Source organism: Neovison vison, chromosome 9, assembly GCF_020171115.1.
Source record: "Neovison vison isolate M4711 chromosome 9, ASM_NN_V1, whole genome shotgun sequence".
In the NCBI taxonomy this organism is placed as follows: Eukaryota; Metazoa; Chordata; class Mammalia; order Carnivora; family Mustelidae; genus Neogale; species Neogale vison.
This window is the reverse complement of record NC_058099.1, coordinates 792275-819065: the sequence shown is the minus strand read 5'-3', so window position 1 is coordinate 819065 and position 26791 is coordinate 792275. Positions and strand designations below refer to the sequence as shown.

General features: G+C 63.7%; 1 protein-coding gene and 1 long non-coding RNA gene across 9 annotated transcripts; one reads left to right on the top strand and one right to left on the bottom strand.

The window, feature by feature from the left end:
- Positions 1 to 407: 407 nt before the first annotated feature.
- On the bottom strand, positions 408 to 3626 carry LOC122917069. The gene is made up of 3 exons (XR_006386348.1): positions 2901 to 3626; positions 1105 to 1274; positions 408 to 452 (listed from the first exon to the last, which is right to left on the bottom strand). It is a non-coding gene; the product is annotated as an uncharacterized LOC122917069 (long non-coding RNA).
- Positions 2306 to 26791, top strand: GRIN1 (glutamate ionotropic receptor NMDA type subunit 1). Of its 8 annotated transcripts, none has more exons than XM_044264445.1 (21): positions 2306 to 2646; positions 5209 to 5343; positions 7682 to 7858; positions 10257 to 10319; positions 11093 to 11193; positions 15916 to 16037; positions 16132 to 16306; positions 17462 to 17606; positions 17704 to 17787; positions 19439 to 19580; positions 19666 to 19793; positions 20202 to 20366; positions 20466 to 20584; positions 20701 to 20813; positions 20888 to 21036; positions 21138 to 21295; positions 21599 to 21760; positions 21935 to 22044; positions 22154 to 22299; positions 23541 to 23651; positions 25887 to 26791. In XM_044264445.1, exons 1-21 carry the CDS (start codon positions 2389 to 2391, stop codon positions 25953 to 25955), a joined length of 2832 nt encoding a protein of 943 aa, XP_044120380.1. In that variant the 5' UTR covers positions 2306 to 2388; the 3' UTR covers positions 25956 to 26791. The 8 variants fall into 8 exon arrangements, with proteins under 8 accessions (XP_044120380.1, XP_044120379.1, XP_044120382.1 ...); XM_044264444.1 differs by lacking the exon at positions 25887 to 26791 and adding an exon at positions 25519 to 25774; XM_044264447.1 differs by lacking the exon at positions 10257 to 10319.

Sequence of the window (26791 nt, the reverse complement as noted above, 5' to 3'; positions counted from 1 at the left end):
GCCTGGAGGACACCCGGGCCTCTCACTCCACCCAAGCCAGTGGCACCGCCCCAGGCCCCTGAGTCCTCCCGACAGAATTGGCTAAAGTGGATTCAGAGGGGTCCAAGTCCAGGCAGGTTCATCTGTCATATTGGGGCACAGCAAGGCCCAGGCCCTCTATGGCTGCACCCCTCCCTTGGGAGAAGGCCACAGAGTAAAATGGAGGGCAGGTCCCAGGACAGACACACTCAGGGGAGGGGGCCGAGGTCTGGCGGGGAGTCACAGCCTCCCCCCACCATCCCTGAATGCTTGGAAGGTGCACCTGGGGCTCAGGACAAAAGCAAGGGCATCGGCCACCTAGGGGAGGTGGTGCTGTGCTGGCTAACTCACCCTCAGAAAAAGCGCTGGTTTGCAGGCTTTGATGATTTCCTGGGTGTAACTGCCTCCGCCATAGCCGGCCTGAAGCTCCCAGCCTGTGAAAGCTCTGCATATTTAGAAACCGCCTCTCCAGGGCTTGCAGGAGCTGCTGCAGCACCCAAATGGCAAATGGAGGGGGATGGGAGGGGCCAGGCTTTCGGGCTGCAGCCCCTGCTGAATTCTTTCCTTCCAAAGTGTTCTGGAGCTGTCTGGGCCACACGGAGCTGGCGGCCAGCCCTCATTCACCCACACAGCCTCCAAGCTCTGACCGGACACAGGCCACAGGCCACAGAAGTTTGGAGACCAGACACAGACCCTGTGGAGTGAGGCTGGCTCTGGGCTCCCAAGCACCCACCAACAGATCCTTCTGTGAGCCCACGGGGGAGTAAGCGTGTCTAAGATTGGTGCTGCTTCCACGGTGGACCTCAGTCCTGGAGTGGGGTGGGGGGCCATGACAGGCTGTGGATCGGTTAACCACGCAGCAATGATTCCCTCACATTGAGAGAGAAGGGGTTGAGAAAAGGAGCATTCCAAGAGCCAAGCCCCTGCCTCTCAGAACCAGGGATGTCCCTGGGTGTCTGTGTTTGACTTGGGGAAGGGGGGCGTCAGCCTGCTGGTGAGAACCACAGGGAGGCAGGGAAGGGCGTCTCCCCTCTCTACTGCTCAGAACATCACTTAGGTGTGGGGATGGCCCTGCTTTATCCTTACCGGGGCCTTTTGCAGTTGGGTTTGCAGAATCCTCAGTTGCTATTGGAAACAGTGATGTCACTGGCAGGGGCGGAGCTTCAGCCATCCTTTGAGTTAGGGAAGTGAAGCACTCTCCGGGGGTGTAGGGACAAAGAATTAGGATCCTGAGGGTGAGAGCGACGAGGGAGGTTCTGGAAAGGGGCAAGAGGAGTGGGGGCTGGGAATGAATGAGGAGGGGGGGTGGGGAAAGAGTAGAAGCAGGGGTATGGGACATCTACCCTGGCACACACCTCACTAGAACAAGCGCTTTCTGATGTCTAACCTTGGTCGTATCCACTACAAACACAACTCCCTCTGGCCTTGGCTTCTCCTTAACGGATTTGCGTCCAGACCCCCAGACTCTCCTGGAAGATCCAGGTCAACGTGGGAGGCAGCCACTGTCACCCTTTCTATTTTTCTCAACCCTCTGTGGGGGAGGGTCCAAATCCCATGGCCAGGCAGATGGGGTTTCTCCCCCATTTTTGAGCCTTTTGGAGAGGGGAGTCTGATGGTGCCTCCCCCAGAGGCATGGCTTAGGGCCTCTCCACACCCCCAGGTCTCCGGCCAGCAGAATCAGGCCCCGAAATATCGTTGACTATGCGTGAAGACTCGTGCACACGCGTGTGCACACACACACACACAAACTGCCAGGACACATTTGGTCATGTTAAAAGACATGCCAGGCAGCTGCAGTGACACGAACCCCACGAACCTCTGTGAACTCATCTCCCTGCGGCCCACGGTCCAGCGACCCCTCCAAACACACCTCCGCGCACACGCACGCTCGCGCCCAGCACCCCCCCCCCGCGCTCTCATAAATGCTCGCACCAACGCAGGCGCACACTCTGGCGCGGGAGGCGCCCCTCCGTATTGGGAAGCGGGGGCGGCGGGCGGAGCAGGAGACGCCGGCCCCGCTCGCGGCTCCGCAGCCGCCGCGGTCGCCGCAGCGCCGGGACCAGGACCAGGACCAGCGAAGCCCACGGAGGAGCCGCCGGCTGCGGCGTCCTGTCCGCGCCGGGCGCCTAGAGCAGCGCCGGGACCCGCTTCAGCACCGCGGACAGCGCCAGCCGGGACCCTCCGCGGCCGTCGGCTCGGGGGCCCTCTTCCCTCCCGCAGACCCCGGGGCACTGCGGCTCCGCGGGAAGACGTGGCGTCGTCCCCAGCCCGCGGGACCGGGCGCGCGCAGGACGGCCGGGACACCCCGCTGGGGATGCGCCGAGGGCCCCGTGTCCGCGCTGCCCAGAGCTAGGGCCCTCCCCGGAGCCCATGTGCACCATGCGACTGCTGACACTCGCCCTGCTCTTCTCCTGCTCCTTTGCCCGTGCCGCCTGCGACCCCAAGATCGTCAACATTGGAGCTGTGCTGAGCACGCGGAAGCACGAGCAGATGTTCCGTGAGGCCGTGAACCAGGCCAACAAGCGGCATGGCTCCTGGAAGATCCAACTCAATGCCACCTCTGTCACCCACAAGCCCAACGCCATCCAGATGGCCCTGTCGGTGTGCGAGGACCTCATCTCCAGCCAGGTGCCCACCACCCCCCACCAGGGCTCCCCCTCAATGCCGCTATGCGCAGCTCTTACCCCTCCCCCCACGCCTTCCCACCTTCCTCCCTCCTCCCCACTCCGTCCCTCCCACTGTCCCAGTTTCATCCCACCCTTTCCTAGCCCTCTTAGGAGAGGACCCCTATGCCAGCTGGCTCCTGCTGGAAAGGGCTGGTCTCGCCAGCAGCCAAACACCAGGCCCCCATCTTGCTCCCCGCCCCCCCTCCCACTGGTCACCTGCTACGCTGGTCAGTCTTCACAAGGTTCCAGGGCTCCAGGACTCCAGGTCGAGCCCTGTGTGCAGACGTGAGGCAAGAAATTCGTGGTTTGTTTCATCACTGTGTCCGTGAGGGGTGGGTGTCCTGGGCTTATGGGCAGAAGTGCTCACAGCCACAAGCACGCACTGTGCGCACGTCTTTAAGCAGGATGGGGCCTGGGGCCATCTTTGTCTCCATGCTTCTAGACCTTCCCTTCCTCTCTCTCCTTCCCCCACCCATGGGTTTGACTGAGATGGGAAATGGCCCAGGTGTTGAGGCAGGGTGTTCTGGAGGGTGGGAGTGGGGACTGTGCTTGTGGGAGGCGTCAGGGCACAGCGTGAGAGCCGCTGACAGCCAGCGATGCGGGGGAGGACATGACTCCGAGGATTTTGCCTCGGAGCTGTCCGCCCCTGTGCCGTGCTGCCTGCTGAATCCCAGTGAATCCATGGGAGCACTGCAATGCAGCCTTTATGTAAGCGCCGGGCTGACGCTGGGCCGAATGCACCCCACATCTGTGGGCATCGGCGGGCAGGCACACTCACATGTGCACGCATTCACGCCTGTGCTCGTGCACACAGACGCCTAGACTTGCCCTAGCACACACTCACGTACCTTGGCATCACAGTTGACTGCACATGCTCACTCACGCCCACCTGCCCAACACACAGGCACACCCACAGACACCCACCAACACCCATGAACACCCACGGACACCCACGGACACCCACGGACACCCACGGCACCCACGGACACCCACGACACCCACGGCACCCACAGAAACCCACGGCGCCCACGGAAACCACACAGTGCTCAGCACACCCAGGTGCACGTGCTCACATACGGGCGCCATCATGCACACATACGCACACACACACGGACAGGCTGGGTGCACGTTTACACACACGTGTAGTCCAGCACACACCTGTGAACACCTGCCTGGGCAGACACTCACGCACAGACCAGGCACTTTTGGGGGCAGACTGGAGGTGAGGGCCCGGGGAGGAAGAGCCAGTCCAGACAGCTCCCGCTGCAGAGGCTAGGGGCTGAGCTTTCTCAGGGATCTACCCCTCCCCACCTCGCAAGCCACCTCCCTGCTCCCAGCCCTGAGCAGTCGAGATAGGACTGGGGGAAGCCTTTGTGGCCAGCAGCTTAAGTCACGTGTCCCATCTGGAATGAGGGAGAGACGTGAAGAAGTGGAGTTAGAGAATCCAGGTAGAGCCCTTCCTGGGGACCCCTCCTCCCTCTCCCAGTCACACTGACTGTGAGCATTGTTCCCTCGGAGAACAGCCAGTGCCAGGAGCAAAGGTGAGGGCAGCAGCTGCCCGTCCGTGAGCACAGCCGAAGGGCAAGGGCTCTGCTAGTGTGGCAGTATAGGGAGAGGTAGGCCCTGGGGCTGCAACGGGAAGGCGGAGTTGGGACAGACACGGGTCCTTCTAATGTGAAGCTGGCAGAAAATTGCCAAGCCCTCAGCTCCACGCCACCCCCCTTCCCCTGCCTTGGAGGACTGAGCCACTGGCTTTAAACCTGTCCGCAGGAGCCGGCCGTGGCCTGGGCAGGAAGGCCAGGCTGCAACCCCCACCCTGGCAACTCCCTTCCCTTCCTTGAGGATGTAGTCAGTGCTCAAAGTCAGGACTGGGTCTTGTTCAAACCAGGCTGAGCTCAGCCGGGCCCCGGAAGAACCTGCAAAAGGACCGAGGGCTCCGTGGCTCCTCGCCCGGCTTCTCCTGACAGAGCGCAGTCTGCAGTATTAGATGGAGACGTTCTGGGGCAGCTCTCCATTTCGGGAGCCCTGGCCTCTGCACCCAAGAGGAGGGACAGTGCGTGGCATGGTGAGCTGGTCAGCATGCGGCAGGACCAACCACTCCGGCCACCCCACGGGGCGATGTGCGGCTCTAGGGACATCCCAAGAACAATCTTTGTCCTTCCTCTCAAGGTCTGCATACATACCCCAAGGCAGTCCCTCCAGTGAAAGGGGGTGAAGGCAGGCCCCCCCTCCCCCCCGGGGAGATCCATCATTCCCTTGTGTGTCCTGTCTGCTCCCCGGAGTCTTGCTCTGCCTCTGCCTCAGCCGTCAGTTGTCCTCCTCTCTGAGGGTGGTTACAGGGTCTTGTCCCCTTGCCGGGGGCACGTGCCCCTTGGGCAGCACGTACGCGCACACGAGGCCCCTGGACTTCCCCAGCCTGGCCTGCTGAGTTCAGCCTCCACTGCTCCTGGGCAGCCAGCTCCAGGGCGGTGCCCCTCCCAACTTCACCCCCACCTCGAGCTGACCCTGTCCCCTGTGTCCACAGGTCTACGCCATCCTAGTTAGCCACCCACCTACCCCCAACGACCACTTCACTCCCACCCCCGTCTCCTACACAGCCGGCTTCTACCGCATCCCCGTCCTGGGGCTGACCACCCGTATGTCCATCTACTCAGACAAGGTAAGCCTGACCACTCAATGGGGACCCAGCTGGCTCTGTTCCTGTGTTCAGACCCAGTGGCTGAGTGCTGCCGCCCAGGGCCACTGGCAGCTGCCCTGGGGAGGGGGGCAGGGTGGAGGCACGAACGTGCTCAGACCGCGGGCTCTGGGCTCGAGGAGCAGCAGGATGAGATGAGAGCTCACGCACTCACGCATATTCACACACTCACACGCACACACGGAGCCGAAGACACACACACACTGATGCGCGTTCTCCTAGCAGGAGAACTTGGACTCCCACAGACGCACAGCTACAAACACACCCCTACCGCCACACTAGGCCCGCGTGCACACACACACACACACACACACACACACACACTCCCGGGAACGCTCGGGTGCTGTTACACACGCTCACACACGCACACACACCCTACAGTGACACTAATGTGTTCACCCTCCCATACTCGTGTTCTCCCCACACACACACTCATCAGCACAGTCATGCACTTACACTCACGCCCACACACGGACACACACTCACTTTGGCAGGTTACAGGCACCGATAACGAGCCCTCGGAAGCAGCAGAGGTCCCCGCAGGCTGGGAGAAGGGACAGACGGGTGGATTTTGGAGAGCTGGAGGAAAAGCCTGGCAGGGCTGCACCACAGAGCCATGAGGTTGTGGGTCCCAGCCCTTCCCGCTGCAAGGCACATGTGGAAGAGATGTCCACATGGGTGCAGGTGACAGAGGATGCCGCTCGTGGCAGGAGAGGCTAGTCTGGGGTCTGCAGGTCCCGGGGCGGCCAGCGTCACCACTCAGCAGCATATAGGACACTTGTGGTCCCCTGGGGGAATGGGGGTCTGGCTGGAGCCGTCCAGCCCTGGAGCAGCAGCTGGAAGAGTCGAGTTCACCGAGTTGGTATCCCATAGAGGCGGGGAACTCGCTCTAAGTCACACAGCTCTCCCACAGCATCTGCCCATGATCTGGGCACAAGAGCTGGGGAAGCCAAGAGCCACCAAGAGGCTAGAAGGGCCCCACAGCCTCCTCCAGACCTTGGGCTCCCTGCAGACAGATCAGGAAGGATGAGACAAGGCGCCACGTGCCGGGGGCTTCCCGGTCTCCCATCCTCTCCAGGAGCTCACAGTTCTAGATAAAGCTTCCTAAGGCATGGAGGTCATCCCAGCCGGGGCCAGGGAGGTCTGGGGAGGTCAAGGATGGGTCAGTCCAGAGGCAAGGGAAAGTGAGGCCAGAGCCAGAGTTTCTCCAGGAGGCCCCCAGGGGAAGAGGCCGGTTGGAGGCTGGAGCAGCAGCCCCTTCCTGAGGCTCTGGAAGACCCAGCATGTAGCTGAGGCATCCAGACTGTTCCAGTGCACTTAGCCTTCGGCTGCAGACAAGTGGGATCCTGTCCTGTGCCCTCCAACGTCCTTAGTTCTCTGGCACCAGACCCCTCATATGCAAGAGGAAGGAACTATGCTCTGCCCAGGAAAGCGGCTGGGAGGAGGCGCCCTGTGCCAGGGCAGAACCGTAGCCCAGATTCAGATCGCGGTCCAAGTCCCTGGTCCAGCGTGAGATCAAACCTAATGACCTAACCTCACAAGTCCGCCCTGGCCCCACTCATGGTCCCAATCCACTGCCAGTCTGCGCCCAGCACACAGGCCGTGAAGGCCTGGGTCAGAGCCAGCTCAGCAGCCCGACTACAACCCCCTTGCTGCCACACTGACGAGTGGGTGAGGGCTGGAGGCAAAGGGGCCTTCTTGTGCTCAGGTTCCAAGGCACTGCCCAAGGCCACAAAGGGAGCAGGTGGGAAAATGATCAGCCTGGGACTCGCGTTTCCTGGGTAGACATGGAGGAGCCAGACCGAGGAGGGCAGAGCTGCAGCGCGCTCCTGTCCCGCCGTGCCCTGTGCTGGCCGTTACAGGGACATAGAGTAGGGCAGGGTCAGCAGACAGCCACCTCTGGACTTGCGGACAAGAAGTAGTTGGCCCCAAATCAAGACTTCTGGCAAACAGTACGTTCTGCGGATTTGGGAAGGAGCCCCATGAAGCCCCAGTGGGCATCTCTGAGAGGGGGAGGCCGCCAGGGAGCAGGGGACGTCATCCCGGGCACAGTCCCGGGGACCTCATGTCTGTCCGGAGCCGCGGGGCAGACGAGGAGCTGCCCTTTCTCAGACCGGAGGGCGTGGGGGGAGGCAGCAGTGGGGCCGGGGTCCCTGACTCCGACGGGTGTCCAGGGTGCCGTGAGGGTAGAGCTAGGAGGAGGCAGGGTCCCCTGGGTGTGGGGTCTGCTCCGTGGGGAGAGCGCCCCCCCCCGCGCGCCCCCGGCCCGCAGAGCCCCTCAGCCTCGCCCCTGTCCCCGCAGAGCATCCACCTGAGCTTCCTCCGCACCGTGCCGCCCTACTCCCACCAGTCCAGCGTGTGGTTCGAGATGATGCGCGTGTACAGCTGGAACCACGTCATCCTCCTGGTCAGCGACGACCACGAGGGCAGGGCCGCGCAGAAGCGCCTGGAGACGCTGCTGGAGGAGCGCGAGTCCAAGGTGAGCCCGGGCGGCGGGCGGGCGGCGCAGCAGGAGCCGCCGAGGCGCCGCGGCGGCAGGAGCAGGAGCCGCCGGCCTGTGTCTGTGGCCCGTGTGTGACACCCTCTCTTTCCATCGTGCATGGTCAGCACCACCACGTCTGGCGAGCGCCCGCCCCGGCCTGTTCTCGGCTCATTTCACTCGCTTTGCCATTAGTCCGAATCTCCTTCGTGTCAGTCCCTGCGGGGCGAGGGCAGGACCACCTGGAGCTCCGCAAACACCCCACCCCGCCCGCCGCCGCACCCCTCCGCACGGGGCTGCGGGGCCCGCCCCCCACCCCGGCCCCGCCCCCGCCCCCGGCCCCGCCCCGGCTCCCGCCCAGCCCACGTCCGCCCCCCATCCCCCACGCAGCCCCCCACCCCGGCGCCGCCCCATGTGGCCCCGCCCCCTACCCGCCCCTCTCCCCTTTCCCCCGCCCCCCCAGCCCCATTGGCCTTAGGGCCGCGGCTATCGTGCGTCGTGCCCCTCCCCCAAAGGAGCCCGTACTCTCCCTCCCCGCACTCCACGACCTCCGCTCCCCGGCTACCCTCCCCACTCAGCCGCCCATTGTCCTCACCAGAGCTCATCCACGGACACCTGCCGCCCCTCCCCTCGGCCTGGGCTCTGCCCCCTTCAGGCCTCCCACTCCCCCGACTGAGCCCCGAGGCTGTCGCCCCCCACTCCCCCCGTGAGGCTGGGCTCCCTCCCGGCTCTGGATACACTCAGCAACAGCCCCAGCCCGGCCCCCACTCCGGGGGAGCGCAGAGGGAGCAGAGGGGCAATTTATGGGGGGGGTCCAGGTGACCCCCGGCCCCTTCCGTGCCCGCCCCCATGGCCAGCTTGAGGAGGCCCAGGGTCCCGCCTTCACGTAGGCCGGAGCCCTGAGCCCTCAACCCCAGGGCCAAGGCCCTCAGTTAGGACGGGGAAGAGCGGCGGGGGCGGGGAAAGGCCTAGGCTGCGGCGGGCGGGGAGGCCAGACTGAGGGGCTGGCGGGGAGCATGTTCTGTCCCTGAAGTCAGAGCTGGCTTCAACCAACTTAGTGCCCACCCCAGGCCCCCATAGGCTCCTGAAGGGAGTCGAGGGCACCGACTGGGGTGGGTGAAGCCAGAGGGCAGACTCAGAGGGTCCTGGGAGGGCCCCACGGGCGGAGATTGTCTGAGTTTAAGAGGGAGGGCTGACTACCAGTGCCAAGGGCCCCCACGCCTCCCAAGACAGCATCTCCCAGTGCCTGGCAGGCCGAGCCCCCTCCTGGCGGGCCCACCGGCGGCTGCACACGCTCACTCACACGCTTACCAGCCATGTCCGTGCTCCCCCACCCATGTGCACTCACGCTTGCAGGGATGTGCTATTCCCAAGACGACCTTCCCACTTCACACCCTCCCCAGCCAGAGACTGCACCTGGACGAGCCCATGGGCCTGGAGCCCATGGACACACTCAGCCACCAACTCACACATGGGCCCACCCATGCCCCGGGTACACATGCACACACACACACATACATGTGCCTGCACACGTGCTCGCACACCTGTATCCCCATGTACATGTGCACCTACACACGCATGCACACACATGCCTACACACGTGCCCACACACATGCTTGCACACGTGTCTTCAATGCACACATGTGCCTACACACGTGCTCTCACACATGTCTCCACACACATGCTTGCACACACCCACACACGTGCCCGCACACATGATGACACATGTGCCTGCCCACACACGCACACACACACGAGTGTGCAGATGGCACTGGCCCTCATCTCCCCACCAAAAACCTTGTGTAGACTTTCACACAGACGCCCACAGATGCACACCACCCTGTGTGCACAGGTGCACACACACAACCCTGTCACACTCGCTCTCCTGTGCACACGTGGGCCGACAAGTGTACACATGCCCGTCAGTGAGAACAGGCACCTGGGCCTCTAGGGGAGACAAAGGCGAGGAGGCCAAGAGGGGAGGGACCAAGGGGACAGGGCGTGAGGGAGGCACTGCTCACCCCCATGCAGGACTGCCCGGGGCGGGCCTCGTACTGCTGGGACTGCAGGGCAGGTGCATGGCAGGGGCTGGGCGGGGGGCGGCACGTGGGGCCCCAGACGGACTCGTTGGTATTGGGACAGACAGGGTGCCCTTCCTCCCAAGTGTGACCTTTTCTGAGAGCACAGCTCCGCAGCTGGGAGCCCCAGCGGCCCGGCCCCCCGTCCCCAGTGCCCCGGCCCCCAGCCCTGCCCGGGCCGCGGTGTTTGCGAGCTCCAGGTACGTGCCCGTCTGCACACGCGCCGAGGAGGTGGTGTGGTTGCTTTAGCGCCGTCATTTTCAACCGTTTATAATCTTCTTCTGTGTCTGCATATTTTCTCTGTGCACATTATTCATCAGAGTAAAAAAAGGAACTATGAAAACCTCGACCAACTGTCCTATGACAACAAGCGCGGACCCAAGGTATATATGCATGGACGTGCACGCCACCCACCGACTAGGGAGCCCTGGCCTCCAGCGCCTCGGCCACGGGGCCGCTGTCGGCCCGTCTGCGCCGCGCCACGCCGCGGGCCTGAGCCTTGAGGAGAGTGAGGTCGTGAGGCAGGCAGCCGCAGGCAGGACAGGGCAGGAGCAGGCCGCCTGGGTGCCCGCGGCCCGCCCACCGCGGCCTCCGCCCGGGCCTGCCCCGAGAAGCAGGCACGGCCGGCCGCAGGAGGAGCCGCTCTCCGGGAAGTGCATGCGAATCTCCGGGACCCCCAGGGCTTCCTCCAGGAACCCAGGAGGGCACCCGCCCACCCAGCCACCCGCCTGCCCCTGTCGGTCCAGCTGCTCCCGCAGGGGCCTGCAGGGTCGGCCCGAGAGGACCTCCCGTGGTTTTGGAAAAGTCGGCCCTATCTCTGCTCCCGGTTGCATTCCAAAACTCTTTTCTGTTTCCTGTCCGCTGCACGCGTCCTCTGAGTCTGGCCCACCTCCGCTTGCATGCTCAGTGCACAGTGAGGACAGGAGAGAGCTGCAGTGAGAGCAGGAGAGCAAGCGGGCCGAAGAAGGACGGCACGCGAGGCCAGGCCGGGCCAGGCCGGAGCCGGGCAGGCAGGTGCACAGTGCAGGTGACAGGTGCGGGCCGCGGTGGCCCTAGCTAAGCTGTCTCTGGGCTCCTAGCGGCCACAGCCGCCTCTCGCCCCTGAGGCCCTGGGCCCTGCCCCGGCCGCCTGCTAACACTCCCGCTCACACCGCAGGCGGAGAAGGTGCTGCAGTTCGACCCGGGGACCAAGAACGTGACGGCCCTGCTGATGGAGGCACGGGAGCTGGAGGCCCGGGTCATCATCCTCTCCGCCAGGTGAGGCTGGGCCCCGCCCCCTACTTCACCCAGGCCCGGCCCTGGCCAGGGGCACTATGGGGCTGATGCTGAGTTTCAGCTTCCCGAGTGCCACGGCCGAGGAGAGCCGCCCCACGCCCCTCCCCCCACAGACACCTGGAGACCCCGTGGATGCAATGCCCTCCACGTGTCCGCCCGTCCTCCTTCCGGTCACCTGCTGCTGCTTGCTCTGAGATGGGAGACGGACGAGTCCCTGCTCTCCGAACGCAAACATGGTCCAAAGGGAGAGAGATGACCCAGCTGGGCTCAGAGACAAACGCCGGGGAAGGGACATGTGGGTGTGCAGGTGAACCCAGGGGAGAAGGCCACAGCAGGGAGAGAGCAGAGTCCTAGGACGGAAGGATTGGAGCGGCTGGAGTGGGCAGTAGGAAAAGGGAACTGGTTAGGGACCTGTGGAAACCAGGCTGCAGCCAGCCAGGACCTGACCCCCAGGTTGACCTCGGAAATGAGACCCCAGCAAAAGTCTCTCTATCTGTAAATGGCTAAGTTCCCCCTGGGAAGGGGACATCCATGCCCCTGGACTAGAAAAAGGAAGAGCCAGGAGGGCCTACAGGGACACACCACAGTCTGCCCTTTCCCAGAAGTGCCACTAGACTCCCAACAGAGTGGAGAGAGAAATGGGGTCACCTGGTCCAGAGGAGTGTTCCCCAAATGCCGCTGTCCGCCAGGCCACAAGGAGGAAGCAGTCCTCTGAGTTGCCGCAGGTGTCCGTGCGGACATTCAGTCAACAAACCCCGACACAGAGCCCGGTGCCCCGCCTCCTGGTGCTGGGGTGGGGGCCGGGCAACGAAGGCTCCGTGGGCTGGACGGCGGCGAGCTCCGTGCTTACCGCAGCTGGGGGCTCATCCCGTCTGCCTCTGGCTGACCTGGGCTCCTGCCAACCACCCAACCCTGGGCACTGAGGGGAGGACTCCGGGAGAAAGGTGTAGGGACAGGCCCAGGCAAGGTCAGGGGGCTGCCCCATCCTCCCAGGGCAAGCCCTGCCCAGAAGGAGCCTACAGGGAGAGCCCCAGCAGATCTTCCCGTTTGATCTCCCAATTGGCTTCTACCCCCTCATTCATCATGGGGCTTGAGAGAGGTTCAGGGGATCAAAGGATGGGCGGGTGAGCGGACCAGCAGACAGACAGATGGGCAAACGGACAGTCAGCTGACTACCAGCAGGCCCCTTCAACCAAGACAGAGTGACCCGAGGAACTCCTGCCAAAACATCGATGTCCAGCCATTGGGCGCTTGTACGAAGGGTGAGGTCACGTTGAACTAGACCCACTCAGCCCTCCCCTTATCAGCGGAGCGGCCACCAGGATACGGCCGGAAAGCCACGGGCAACAGCGATCTGCAGACTCCCCGCTGCGCCCAGGTCCCAGCAGAGGGCTGGCCACTTTCTCGGCTGTTTTCCTTGCTCTGTAGTGTCCCATGCCTCACTGCCAAGCCCCCGAGTGTGGGCGGGGAGGGGCCTGCCGTGTGTCGCCAGCCCCCAGGCTCAAGGACAGCCTTGGCAGGGGTGGGTCCAGCGAAAAGCTCCGTCTGGGGCAGGCCACGTGGTCCTGTCTGCCAGCTGCACACACGGAAACACACACACGGACTCACACACCACATACACGAATGCACACTGCACACACGCATCACATGCACATGGCACACACGCACGGCACATACCTCACATGCACATACACACGAACACGACACACACACCACATGCACACACATGCACACACAAACATGGCACACGTGCACACACACATCACACGCACATGACACACGCATCACACGCACACAGCACATAACTCACACGCACACAGACGAACACGACACACATCACACGCACACACAAACATGACACGCGTGCACACACGCATCACATGCACACGACACATACATCACATGCACACAACACACACAGCACATACCTCACATGCACACACACGAACATGGCACACGCATCACATGCACACACATGCACACACAAACATGACACACGTGCACATATGCATCACATGCACATGGTACACACATCACACGCACACAACACACGCATCACACGCACACAGCACATACCTCACATGCACACACACGAACACGACACACACATCACACACACACGTATGCACACATAAACATGACACGTGTGTACACACGCATCACATGCACACGGCACACACGCACGGCACATACCTCACATGCATACACACATGAACACGACACACATCACATGCACATGCGTGCACACACAAACATGACACACGTGCACACACGTATCACATGCACACGACACACATGCACACACGCCCAAATGAACCTGCGTGCACGTGCCTAGAGGCACACAGCACACTCACACACACACTGCTTGTGTACACACCCACACACGTGCAAACACTATGTACACACCATGTACAATACATGTCAAGCGTCCACACACACGTACACATTGTACCATACATATATGCACTTGAGATATTCACACACATGCACACACACACTATCCGTGCACATAGAGCACAACACGGCATACACCACACACACTTTTACACAGACCAGTGCACACTTCTACACACATGCACATGCCACACGCATATGTACATGCACGGTGCACGTGTGTGGTCATGCATACATACACACACCACATGCGCGCCACACTGCGTGCACACACCTGCCCCACACATGTACCGACACTGTCAACAAGGCCGAGCACGCACACCAGCCACACAGCCGCCAAGGCCCCTCTTGCGTCCGCATGAGGCCCCTCCCTGGATGTTAAGACTGGAAGGGACCCCTCCCCTCACAGCTGGCTCCTGGGAATAGAGGTGACAGAGGGCCCTGGGCTGCCCAGCATGCCCAGGTCCCCAGGAGCCAGGGAGGCTAGCGAGCAGCATGCGCAGGTCCCCTTGGCCCTGGTGCTCCCCTGACACATTGGCTCCGCCTTCGTGAGGCCGTTGAGAGCACATTCTGGAGAGACCTCACAAGCCAGTCCTAATTTTTGAGCAATTTTCTACGGAGGGGAGAGAGTTCATCTCTCAAAGTTCATTCTTACCTTCCGGAGATTGTCTTTTCTGGGACCAATTGCTTCCCTCAGACTGTTTGATGGGATGATCAGGGTTTTGCCTACAACTTTTTTTTTTTTTTTAAAGATTTTATTTATTTATTTGACAGAGAGAGATCACAAGCAGGCAGAGAGGCAGGCAGAGAGAGAGGAGGAAGCAGGCTCCCTGCTGAGCAGAGAGCCCGATGCGGGCCTCGATCCCAGGATCCTGAGATCATGACCTGAGCTGAAGGCAGCGGCTTAACCCACTGAGCCACCCAGGCGCCCTGCCTACAACTTTTTACCAGTGATTGCGACTCACACAGACACGAGCCCAGGCTTGCGCCCAGTCTGCTCAGCCAGATGTCGCAGACTTGAAGGTCTCGCGCAGACGGGCTTCTCTGCCAGCTCCAGTGGGCTGCCTGTGCCCCTGCAGACACAGCCCTGGCTTCGCTGGGCCTCCAGGCTGGAGGCTGCCCTTGGTCACGGGGGTGGTGCCGCCTGGGGCACCTCTCTGTGGCTTACATCTGACAGGAGCACATCATGTAGAGGGAGCATGGAAGGTCTGCATTTCCTCGCTGGCTAACCCTTGAGAAAATTGGGAGCAGACCCCTTAGGGAGTCTAGAGCTGCCTCAGTTTCCAGGGTCAGTCATTGTGAAAATAACCCAACACTCAGACGGTCTGCCCAACCCCTCTGGGCCCTGCAGTAGCCAACGTCAGCTATGTTCTAGGCCCATCTGGGGCTGGGTCCAGACTGGCAGAGAAGGGAGGGTAGGAGCAGGGGCAGGAACCCCAGGGGCCCCCATAGCTCCACCAGACCCAGGATGCTTGTCCTGATGTCCCGACGAGATCCTACGAGGACCAGGTGCACAGGGAATCACCTGTAAGAACACCCCGAGAGCTCGGGATCACATTTGCCTCCAAGGCCAGGCCCCGCCCTGCATCCTGCCGGCACCTGGCTCTGGGCAGCCTCCTGAGCGGGGGAAATGGCTCTTGCTGCCCTGGGGGAGGGCAGTTCCCGGCACGGGGTCCCACCCCCATCTGACGAACCTGGAGCATGCCTGGCCCCTTGTCCGGCATGTGCGGGGGAGCCGGAGGGCGCACAGCTTGTCCAGGAGGGCGCAGGAGCATGGACTCTGGGGTGGCTGTGCACACACAGACCCACAGGGAGAGCACTGATCCCGCTGCATGGGGACGTCACGGTAATTAAATACGAGAGTCTGTAAGTGCTCAGAGCAGGGCCTGGCACCTGGTGACTGGTGGGCAATCCGCAATGACTCCTGACCCTGCTCCCCAAGGCAGGAGGCCAGCAAGAGAGGCTGGAAACTCTGGGGGTCTGAGCCCCACACCCCCTCCCCCTCCCCCCTCCCCTTCCCGCTGTTGTGGGCGGGGGAGGGGGGCGTGTCTCCCGGCGCAGGTGTGGGCTGGCGATGCAGGCTGGTACCGGTCCCTCTGCACCATCAGTGGACGCAGGGAGGGCTGGAGGTGGCGGTGGTGCTGGGCCTGTCACCTCTGCAGTGCCTATGCCCAGGCAAGGGCATAGCTGGGGGAGGAGCTGGGGGGGGGGGCGCCCAGACTCCAGAAGAGAACGTGCGAACTGAGAGCAGCCCCAGGCCCGGTGGGGAAAGGCTAGAGTCCTGGCCCGTCACCCCGCTCTGCCCCACAGCGAGGACGATGCTGCCACCGTGTACCGCGCAGCCGCGATGCTGAACATGACGGGCTCCGGGTACGTGTGGCTGGTGGGGGAGCGCGAGATCTCAGGGAACGCTCTGCGCTACGCCCCGGACGGTGAGTGCGGGGCCTCTCCGGCCCGGGTGGGCAGGTCCGGGTCCGGGTGGGCAGGGCGTCCCCACGGACTCTAAGCCCACCACACCGGCCCCAGGCATCATCGGCCTGCAGCTCATCAATGGCAAGAACGAGTCCGCACACATTAGCGACGCGGTGGGCGTGGTGGCCCAGGCAGTGCACGAGCTGCTGGAGAAGGAGAACATCACCGACCCGCCCCGCGGCTGCGTGGGCAACACCAACATCTGGAAGACCGGGCCGCTCTTCAAGAGGTGGGCGGGGCCTCTTCTGGGGTGGGCGGGGCCTCTCCGGAGGCGGTACTAGTTCTCTTGGGCAGGTGGTCCCGCTGCCCACACCCCACGGGGGCAGTCCTTTTTTTTTTTTTTTTTTTTTTTTAAGATTTTATTTATTTATTTGACAGAGAGAGATCACAAGTAGGCAGGGGGAAGCAGGCTCCCCGCTGAGCAGAGAGCCCGATGCGGGACTCGATCCTAGGACCCTGAGATCATGACCCGAGCCAAAGGCAGAGGCTCAACCCACTGAGCCCCCCAGGCGCCCCGGTCGTCTTCCTCACTTCCCTCCTCTCCCCCAACTCTCTCCCACCCCCGCCTCCACTGTGCTAACCGCCGGCCTCATTTCCCACGCTGACATGAACGCCTCGGAGGTCAGTGCAGTCGGCTGCCTCCACTGCTCCTGGCCCCGCCTTTTAACTCTGCGGCCAAACCTGCGGCCCACCCCGGCTGACAACCCTTGGGAGGAAGCTCCTGCTCCAGGTGGGGACAGGGGGCTTCCAGGGGCCCAGCAGATCAGACGAAGGAGGCCCCCAGGATGGAACCCAAGCCTGTAGAGAGCCAGGGTTGGCCAGATGCCCACGTGGATGGCCACAGGGGGCAGGAATTAACTCGCAGCATCCTGGACACTATGCCGCTCTGCCCATCACCAGACGCCGCCGCCACCACCACCGGCTGCAAACACTGAGCAGCACAAGCAACTCAGTTGCACACACAGTTCTGAGGCCCACGACAGGAGCATACATGCCCCCGCAGGTCTCTGCAGCACGTGATGTGTGCACAGACTCAGAGGCGTGTGGCACACACACAAGACAGGACCTCACCCCTTCCTCCCCCACTTGCTGGTGAACAGGCGACTGGCTCCTACCTGAGCTTCCTCCTCCTCATTGGAGAAGCAAGGGCGGCTGCTGGGCGGGAGCGTCCAGTAGGGTCTGGCGCTCACGAGTCGCTGGGCGCCCACAGCTGTGTTATCCATCGGTGCTGACAGCCGGGCATGCCGTGCACCAGATGCCCAGCATGAGGGTCTGACACCTGCTCATCTTTTCTTCTTGGGATTGAGGCAGAAGAAGGGGCTCGGGCTCGCAAGGCCAGGGAGAGGAGCTTTGCTGATAAGTCTGCCCACGCCGCCCCCTGCAGAGTGCTGATGTCTTCCAAGTATGCTGACGGGGTGACCGGCCGAGTGGAATTCAACGAGGACGGGGACCGGAAGTTCGCCAACTACAGCATCATGAACCTGCAGAACCGCAAGCTAGTGCAAGTGGGCGTCTACAACGGCACCCACGTAGGTGGGGGTCATGAGGGGGTGGGGGCTGGGGCCTTAGGGTCCTGGGGCCAAGACCCCTGCGCGGCCACCCTCCATCTCATACTCCCACCCCCAGGTCATCCCCAACGACAGGAAGATCATCTGGCCAGGTGGAGAGACAGAGAAGCCCCGAGGGTACCAGATGTCCACCAGGCTGAAGGTGGGCAGTCTGCCACTCCGTGCCAGTGTCCACAGCCCGACTCTCCAGCCAGCTCCTTGGGCCCAGAGGAGGGGACAGTGAGGCCAGCGACAGTGACTGAAGGAAGTGGGGAATGGCAGGCACCTGGCTGCGGTAGCCCTCGCCCAGCACCACAGAGGAACAGGGAGGAGAGGGAGGAGAGAGCCCCACGGGTTCTCCACTTAAGTTGGGGAGGCCTGTGGGACGGGCTCTCCTGGGGAGGCGCTGGTGGGGACAGAGGCCACCCAGGGGCTCTTCAGTGGACTCTGGCTCCCGCACTCTCCGTCCTGAGTCCTGGGTCTTGAGATGCTACTTCAGTGCCCCTCATCACTCTTCTGGGTGGCCCTCGCCACCTGGGTCCCCAGGCTTCACAGCCTCCCGTTGTGACCCAGTTGAACTGTCCTTTTGACCCTGTCCCCCACTGCCTGACCATTCCCCATAGCAGGCTGTTCCCTCCTTGGCTCTCCCTGGGCATCTGGGAACCCCTCCTGGGCTGGCCTTTCCCCTCAAGATTTCCCTTCCTTGCTCCTGTGGCCTCATCCCTCCTTCACGGTCGTCCCCCCTTCGTGGCAGGCAGAGTTGTCTTCTCCAAAGCAGGTGGATGCTCCGTGTTGCAAAGTCTGAGAGTAGGAGCCCAGAGATGGCCGGATGGGCCCGTCCAGCCGGCCAGATGCAGATGGCTTTACGCACACCAGTTTTTTAAAACCACAAACATGTATTGCTTTTATGATAGAAAAACATTTTTTTAAAGAAAAACAGGATGAAAGTTTAAAAGCAATAAGCTCCTCCCAGTGCTCCCAATCCGCAGAAGGGGAATGTCAAATGCTGCCCTTGCAGCCGAGACTGGGAACAGCCCATCCCTGCAGACCCACCCTCCCCCCTGTGCCACGAGACCGTCCCCCTCAAACTGACCCTGCCTACTGTATATGCCCAGTTCCAACATCACGTCCTCTGGGGCCTTCGTCAGCCCCCTGTGTCCTCACCTCCAGGGTCTGGGCCCATGAAAGACAGGAAGAGAGAACCCCAGCATGAGCCTCAAGGGGGCCCTGGGTTGAGACAAGCTACAGGAGAGAGCACAGTGACCGCAGAGGGAAGAGGAAGGCAGCAAAGCTGCTTCTCCCTCCCTCCCTCCGCTGTGGAGGCTGAGGGCCAGGAGAGACCAGGTGATCTGACAAGGGTGACCCTTGTAAAGCCCAGGGTCCTGTGCAGACTCGGAATGGATGCCACACATGGCCCCTGTCCTCATGGTGGGCAGTGGGGGGAAGAATGGGTGCCCTGGGTTGGGACAGGGAGTTTTTCATCTCTGAGAAATCAGAGAAGGTGCTGGGCAGGCTGGGCATTCCAGCAGTCTGATGGAGGGATTGATGCCTAAGCCAATACCCCAAAGACAAGGGGCCAAGAGGAGGGGACAGTGTTTCAGGAGGCCATGTGCCTTCTAAACGCTGAGTAGTCTGGGGACCCTCCCGGGGACAGCAGGCAGGTGTCGCTGATGGTGACCACGGAAGACAAGGGGCAGGAGGGGCAGCGGCTGGAGGTGGGGGGATGACAGGGATTTGGAGGGCATCCAGGGCAATCTGGGAGCTTAGGGTGAGTGGTCCAGGCTGGGTCTTCTCCCCTCCCCACCGCCCCCCAGATTGTGACGATCCACCAGGAGCCTTTTGTGTACGTCAAGCCCACGCTGAGTGACGGCACATGCAAGGAGGAGTTCACGGTCAATGGGGACCCGGTCAAGAAAGTGATCTGCACTGGGCCCAACGACACGTCGCCAGGCAGCCGTGAGCGCGGGGCTCGGGCGCGGGCGCGGGCGCGGGGCGGAGGAACCGGGAGCCCAGCGATGATGGCCTCTGTTGGCCCCTCTAGCTCGCCACACTGTGCCTCAGTGCTGCTACGGCTTCTGCATCGACCTGCTCATCAAGCTGGCGCGGACCATGAACTTCACCTACGAGGTGCACCTGGTGGCTGATGGCAAGTTCGGCACGCAAGAGCGGGTACGCGTGGACTGCTGGGTGCCCCAAGGACGGGTCCGAGGGGACGCAGTCTGGCTAGGGACGGGGCCTGGGGTGGGCGGGGCCTGGGGTGGGCGGGGCCCGGGGACGGGGTGGGGCGGGGACGGGCGGGGACCGCGGACGGGGGTGGGGGTGGGCGGGGCCTGCGGGCGTGGGTGGGGCGGGAATGGGCGGGGCCCGGGGACGGGGTGGGGCGGGGACGGGGCCTGCGGGCGTGGGTGGGGCGGGAATGGGCGGGGCCCGGGGACGGGGTGGGGCGGGGATGGGCGGGCCCCGCGGACTGGGGTGGGGTCTGGAGTGGGTGGACCCCAGAGCCGAGCTGGGGCGGGTGCGGGTCGCTGGAGCGGGGCTGATAGCGGCCGCGCGCCCACCGGCGGTATCGCCCCACAGGTGAACAACAGCAATAAGAAGGAGTGGAATGGGATGATGGGCGAGCTGCTCAGCGGGCAGGCGGACATGATCGTGGCGCCGCTGACCATCAACAACGAGCGTGCACAGTACATCGAGTTCTCCAAGCCCTTCAAGTACCAGGGCCTGACCATTCTGGTGAAGAAGGTGGGCAGGACCCGGCGGGGCTGAGCGGCGCGGGGCGAGAGGAGGTCCTAGGTGAGCTCGGGGCGGGGTGGGGGGCGCTGACAGCCTGTCCACCTGCAGGAGATCCCCCGCAGCACGCTGGACTCGTTCATGCAGCCGTTCCAGAGCACGCTGTGGCTGCTGGTGGGGCTGTCGGTGCACGTGGTGGCCGTGATGCTGTACCTGCTGGACCGCTTCAGGTGAGCGGGGCCCGGGGGCCGGACACCTCCAACTGGGGGGGCGGGCGGAGCGGGGCGAGGGGGCGGGGCAGGGCTGTCCCTGCCGCCCTCTCCCGCCTGCCCTCTGTGCCCCGCAGCCCCTTTGGCCGGTTCAAGGTGAATAGTGAAGAGGAGGAGGAAGACGCGCTGACCCTGTCTTCGGCCATGTGGTTCTCCTGGGGTGTTCTGCTCAACTCGGGTATTGGGGAAGGTGAGGCCATGCACCGGCCGGCTCCGGCTCTGCCCCTTCCCGCCGGCCAGGAGCTGACCGTCCTCTGCCTGCAGGCGCCCCACGAAGCTTCTCAGCGCGCATCCTGGGCATGGTGTGGGCCGGCTTCGCCATGATCATTGTGGCCTCCTACACCGCCAACCTGGCGGCCTTCCTGGTGCTGGACCGGCCGGAGGAGCGCATCACGGGCATCAACGACCCACGGGTGAGGCCTGGCCCACAGGGGGCGGGAAACGTGAGGTCAGCGGAGCTCTGCCTTGGCTGGGCCCCAGGAGCAGCCCTGAAGCCTGCCCTCGAACCCTGCAGCTGAGGAACCCCTCCGACAAGTTCATCTATGCGACGGTGAAGCAGAGCTCGGTGGACATCTACTTCCGGCGGCAGGTGGAGCTGAGCACCATGTACCGACACATGGAGAAACACAACTATGAGAGCGCTGCGGAGGCCATCCAGGCCGTGCGGGACAAGTGAGGGGGGATGGGCAGGACGCTGGGGGGACAGACGGGTGGAACAAGGCCAGACAGGCATCACAAACTGGGGGATGGATGTGTGGGACAAATGAGGGGGGCGGGAGGGCAGGACAAGAGAGGGGGGAGGGCCAGGGGAGGGGCATCCAACCCTACTGGGAAGTGGAGTGTCCAGGCCGGATGGGAAGCACAGGATGGAGATGGAGGTGAGGTTTCCAGGTGGGCAGGACGAAGGAAGGCAAGGTGCAGAGGCGAGGGCAGCCCGATCGTGTGGGGCCCCTGTGACCCCAGCCCCACCCACAGCAAGCTTCATGCCTTCATCTGGGACTCGGCGGTGCTGGAGTTCGAGGCCTCACAGAAGTGCGACCTAGTGACGACCGGCGAGCTGTTCTTCCGCTCGGGCTTTGGCATTGGAATGCGCAAGGACAGCCCCTGGAAGCAGAACGTCTCCCTGTCCATCCTCAAGTGAGTGCCTTACCCGCAGCCTACTGCCCTTCCCCCTTCCCCAAGAGGCTCCCACCGGAGGCTAACCCTCCCCAGAGCCAGACCCTACCACCGGAGCACGCAGACGCTGCCTCCCGCACCGGGGTCCAGGCCCCAGCCCCAGTGCGCGGCCCACTCCAGAACGCCCCCTCCCAGGTCCCACGAGAATGGCTTCATGGAGGATCTGGATAAGACGTGGGTGCGGTACCAGGAGTGTGACTCTCGCAGCAATGCCCCTGCCACCCTCACCTTTGAGAACATGGCAGGTGGGTCTCTCCCCATTTCCCTCGGCGCCCCTGCTGACACTGGCAGGGCTCTCCAAGGGGCCCACAGACCGGCCAGCCGACGGCTGAGGTGCTGGCTCCTGGCCCACAGGGGTCTTCATGCTGGTGGCTGGGGGCATCGTGGCTGGGATCTTTCTGATCTTCATTGAGATCGCCTACAAGCGACACAAGGACGCTCGCCGGAAGCAGATGCAGCTGGCCTTTGCAGCCGTGAACGTGTGGAGGAAGAACCTGCAGGTAGGACAGGCCACCCTCCGAGGCCTGGTGCCCATGGCCCGGCCCGGCCCCGGCCCTCCTCCATTCCCACAGGCCGGAGCACTGGCTCAGGCTCCCCGGAGCCCGTGTGGGCAGGACCGGAGCCACAGCCCGGGGCAGCGTTGCTGGGGGGCCACCCGCAGGTGGCGGCCCCCTGCAAAGCCCGGCGCCGAGCCTCCGCCTGGCCCCTCTGTCTCCAGAGTCGCCCGCCGGCACCCATTCTAGGAAGGCAAACTGAGGCAGGGTAAGACAGGGACCCACCTGGGTGTAGCACGTGAGTCCAAGACATATTCTGCCCTCGCCGCCCCATGCCTCTCCTCGGCACCCGCCAGGGACCCCCTTCCCTGCTGCCCTGCTGTATTCTGTGCTCCATGACTCCAGCCTGAATCGGGGCAGCTGGCCCTGCCCAGCAGCCCAGGCCGTGTCTGTGGGAACTTGCTGCCAGCAGGAAACAGGTTGCCCGTGGGGCAGCCCCAGCTCCTCCGGGATAGGGCAGGCACTGGGACCTGTGCGGGCCTGTGGGCTCATGCCACACAGCCCAGTTCTGGCTTCCTTCATCTCTTCTCTTTCTCTGGGCACCTCCCCAGAGCCTGTGTCCGGGGATGAAGTTGATGTTCAGAGAGGGAGGGCCACGGGGGGATGGGTTGCTGGAGCCCCAAACCTCTCATCTGCCCACTCTTGCTCTTGGGACCTGGTCACGGCTCTCACCAGCTGGCAAAGGGCCATCCTGGCCCACAGACCCCAGGCCAGGATCGGAAGCCGCCTCCATCTGTCTCTCCAGTTCATCTTGCCGCCTGCCTTGGCCCCCTAGCCCCTTCCTAAATCTTGGCGTCCCCCTCAGGGGACAGGACGGCTGGCAGGACCCAAGGGGCGACTCCTCCAGTGCTTGCGGGACCCTCCTCCTTGGGACACCTGTAATCCAGGGTCACCCAGGAGCCAGGGAGCCCGGCCGACCTCCCAGGAAGAGAGCCAGACGGGACTCCCCGCCCCCGCTCCCCGGCCCCTGAAGCCCAGCCCCAGCACAAGCGAGGTCAGGCCCGAGAGCCGGCAGGAGCAGAGGCTGCACGTGTTCGGCTGCTGGTCCGTCTGTCCAGCACAGGGAGGCAGGCAGGAGCGAGGGCCCGAGTGGCCGGCCAGGCTGGGCAGCAGCCCCCGAGGAGCAGGCGAGGGCAGGTGTGGCCACCAGCCTTAGCTGTCTAATCACTTATACATATTCATTTTAGGATAGAAAGAGTGGTAGAGCAGAGCCCGACCCTAAAAAGAAAGCCACATTTAGGGCTATCACCTCAACCCTGGCTTCCAGCTTCAAGAGACGTAGGTCCTCCAAAGACACGGTAAGGGGAAGAACGCCCGGTCCCACGTCTCCGACTCCGATCTCGCCCCGCCCCCGTGTCTGTGTCCCGTGCATCAGGCGTGCCCGCTGCCCGTCCCTCACCATCCCATCCACCCCCACCTCTGACCGCTGTGGCCCTTCTGCCTTCATCTCTATTTGCCCAGCACATGAGGTCTTCACTCTCTCTCTAGACCTTTCGGGGTCCTTTCTCCCACTGGCCCCCACTGGGTCCTCTTTCCCCATGTGTCTCTGCGTTGGTCTGCCATGACGCCGTGCGCCATCTTGAAGCTGTGTCATGTCGTTGGTCAGCCAGCCGGCCTCTGAGCCCAGGGCCCCCGGGAGCCCAGAGCCCTCCTGTCGGGAGGCCACGCCACCTCTCTGTTACACCCGTTTCTCCAGCCTCACCCAGGGGAGCCCACTGCCCTCTACCCCCTTGCGACCTCCAGGGAGGGGTGGCTGTGCTGTCCCATCCGCCCATCTGTCTAGCCGCCAGCCCCACCACCCAGACACCTGTCTCACGTGTCTCACCAGAGCCATGCCTGTTGCATCCCCTCCATGTGGTCTCTGTGTGGGCCGGGGCTGGGGGCCGGGCCGGCTCCATCTGGGTGGACGGCTGGGGCTTGGAAGTGGAACAGGCCCCCAGCCGCAGGGGACCGTCCGGCGGGGACTGGGAGGCACCAGAGTGGGTGGAGCCCACCCCAGGCTGAGCCTTGGCCTGCAGAGCCGGAGTCACTGAGGCTCCCGGGCAGGAGACAAGCTCCTGACCCTCCAGCCCCTCCCCACAGGGCATCAGAAGAGACCTCCTACCTTGGGCAGCTTGTGACCACACCAGCTGTGCACACTTGGAATAAAGCCCTTAAAATGGACCCAGACTTGCTAGGGGCACCCCGGTCCAAGGTGGGGAGGGGGCAGCCCCGACAGCACTGCCCTTGGCCTCCCTGCAGTCCAGGGCCCGGCTTGGCCTCCGTCCTGCAGTGGCTTATGCTCCGAGGTGGAAACGGGATTCGCACCCACCCACCCAGCCACACACACACAGGGCACTGGAAAGGGGGCAGATGTCCAGGACACAGACAGGGCTTGGCACAGAATGATCCCAGGCCAGGGCGAGGCTGCAGGGTGCCCCGCGAGGGGCCCGTGAGGCCTGGCTGCTCTGCTTCCCAGGAGGGGCTTGGCACTGGGAGGGCAGGTGAAGAGTGAGGGGCCGGGAGCTGGGAGCACAGCCTGGGGCTTCACAGGCCCGAGAAAGTGGACAGAGCCTGAGCCAGGGCCCTGCCAAGGGGTTCAGGAAGAGACCCAAGACCAGAGAAGGGAGGTGGTGGGCAGGCCTGGGGAGAGGGTACCCTCATAGCACTTCGAGAGAGGAGCACAGAAGTCACACAGGCCATAGGCTGTTTTGTGAGGGCATCCTTGATATTCTCCCCAATCCCCCGACCCAAAGAAAACCCTCATGCCCCTTAGCTGGTCCAGGTGCAACTCCGAGACCTTTGAGATGCCTTTCCGGGGACACAATCCCAGCAGACTCTGCCCGAGCCTCTGCAGGCACCAGGGACCATCTCCCGGGCCGGCCCTGATACCATGGGGCATGTGGGGCTGGACCTGGCCTGCCGGGGTGACTGGGGGTGCTGCCAGCTGGAGGGGCTGGGCGGGGGAGGGCAACCCAGTTCCCATCCTGTTTCAGGCTGGGCACCTGCTTGGAGGGAGGCCTGGGTGGGGGGCTCTGCTGGGAGGGGTGGGGTCGGTCCGGCCGCTACGATCCTCTGGCCCTGTCCTGTGGCCGGTCTGGGCCAGGGCAGCACTGGGCGCTCAGGGCTGGGGCCCCTGGCGGCCAGCGGGGCCAGCGGGTATTGATTGTTGGTTCTTATTTATAGAGCACCGGGGGTGGACGCGGCGCTTTGCAAAACCAAAAAGACACAGTGCTGCCGCGACGCGCTATTGAGAGGGAGGAGGGCCAGCTGCAGATGTGTGCCCGTCATAGGGAGAGCTGAGACGCCCTGCCCGCCCTCCTCTGCCCCCCTCCCCCGCAGACAGACAGACAGATGGACGGGACAGCGGCCCGGCCCACGCAGAGTCCCGGAGCACGACGGGGTCAGGGGGAGGAGCGCCCCCCAGCCTCCCCCAGGCCGCGCCCGCCCGCCCGCCGGTCGGCCGGCTGGCCGGCCCACCCGTCCCGGCCCTGCGCGAGCCCCCGGGCATGGGGGCTAACGGGCTGCCTTGTCTGTGTATTTCTATTTTGCAGCAGTACCATCCCACTGATATCACGGGCACGCTCAACCTCTCAGATCCCTCGGTCAGCACCGTGGTGTGAGGCCCCCGGAGGCGCCCACCTGCCCAGTTAGCCCGGCCAAGGACACTGATGGGTCCTGCTGCTCGGGAAGGCCTGAGGGAAGCCCGCCTGCCCAAGACTGCCCACCCTGGGCCTCCCGTCTGTCTGTCCGCCCTGCTGCCTGGCGGGCAGCCCCTGCTGGACCGAGGCTCGGACCAGAGCGGCTGAGGACAGGCCAGAGCTGAGCTGGCTGGGCAGGGCCACAGGGCACTCCGGCAGAGGCAGGGGCCCTGGGGTCTCTAAGCAGTGGGGGAGACGGGCTACCCTGGCCCCGGAGGGGCTTGGAGCAGAGACTGAAGCCCCGACCTTCCCCAGCCACTACCAGAGCCACAGTGGGGGTGCAAGGCTCCACCTGGCTGGGTCACCCCGTCCTCCAGCGCCTGCTCTGGGCAGCCTCGGCTGCACCCCTCTCCTTTTCTTACCCTTCTCGCCTCTTCTCGGCCGGCCCCGCATCCATCCCGCTGGCCCTGCTCCTCCCCAAGGGCTGACCCGGACCCTCAGCAGGCAGCTGCCTCCCACTGGTGCGCTGGGGTTCTCCGTTGCCTCTGACCCTTTCCTCCGGTGTCCGCGAGGGCCGAGCCAGCTCTTCGCCTCCTCCAGCCTGTAGCCCAGGATAGGCCTCCCCACACGCGCTGGCTTGGGACCGTCCTCAGCCCTGCCCTCCGACTTGTACAGGCCCAGCCCTTCCAGTGCCGAGCGCGTGCCTTCCCCGTGCGGCCCGTGCGCAGCCGCGCGCTGCCCCTCCGCCCAGGGGCCTGGCGCGCGCTGCCCCCGACCCGGTTTGTGCAGTGGTGATGTCTAAAGGAATGTCACAAAAA

What these genes read in the sequence shown, in the direction of transcription:
- GRIN1 (XM_044264444.1), top strand. Translation starts at nt 2,389, where the DNA reads ATGTGCACCATGCGACTGCTGACACTCGCCCTGCTCTTCTCCTGCTCC. An exon ending in ACAACAAGCGCGGACCCAAG is followed by an intron (nt 10,320 to 11,092) that starts GTATATATGCAT and finishes CTCACACCGCAG; the next exon opens with GCGGAGAAGGTGCTGCAGTT. An exon ending in GTAGGTCCTCCAAAGACACG is followed by an intron (nt 23,652 to 25,518) that starts GTAAGGGGAAGA and finishes TCTTATTTATAG; the next exon opens with AGCACCGGGGGTGGACGCGG.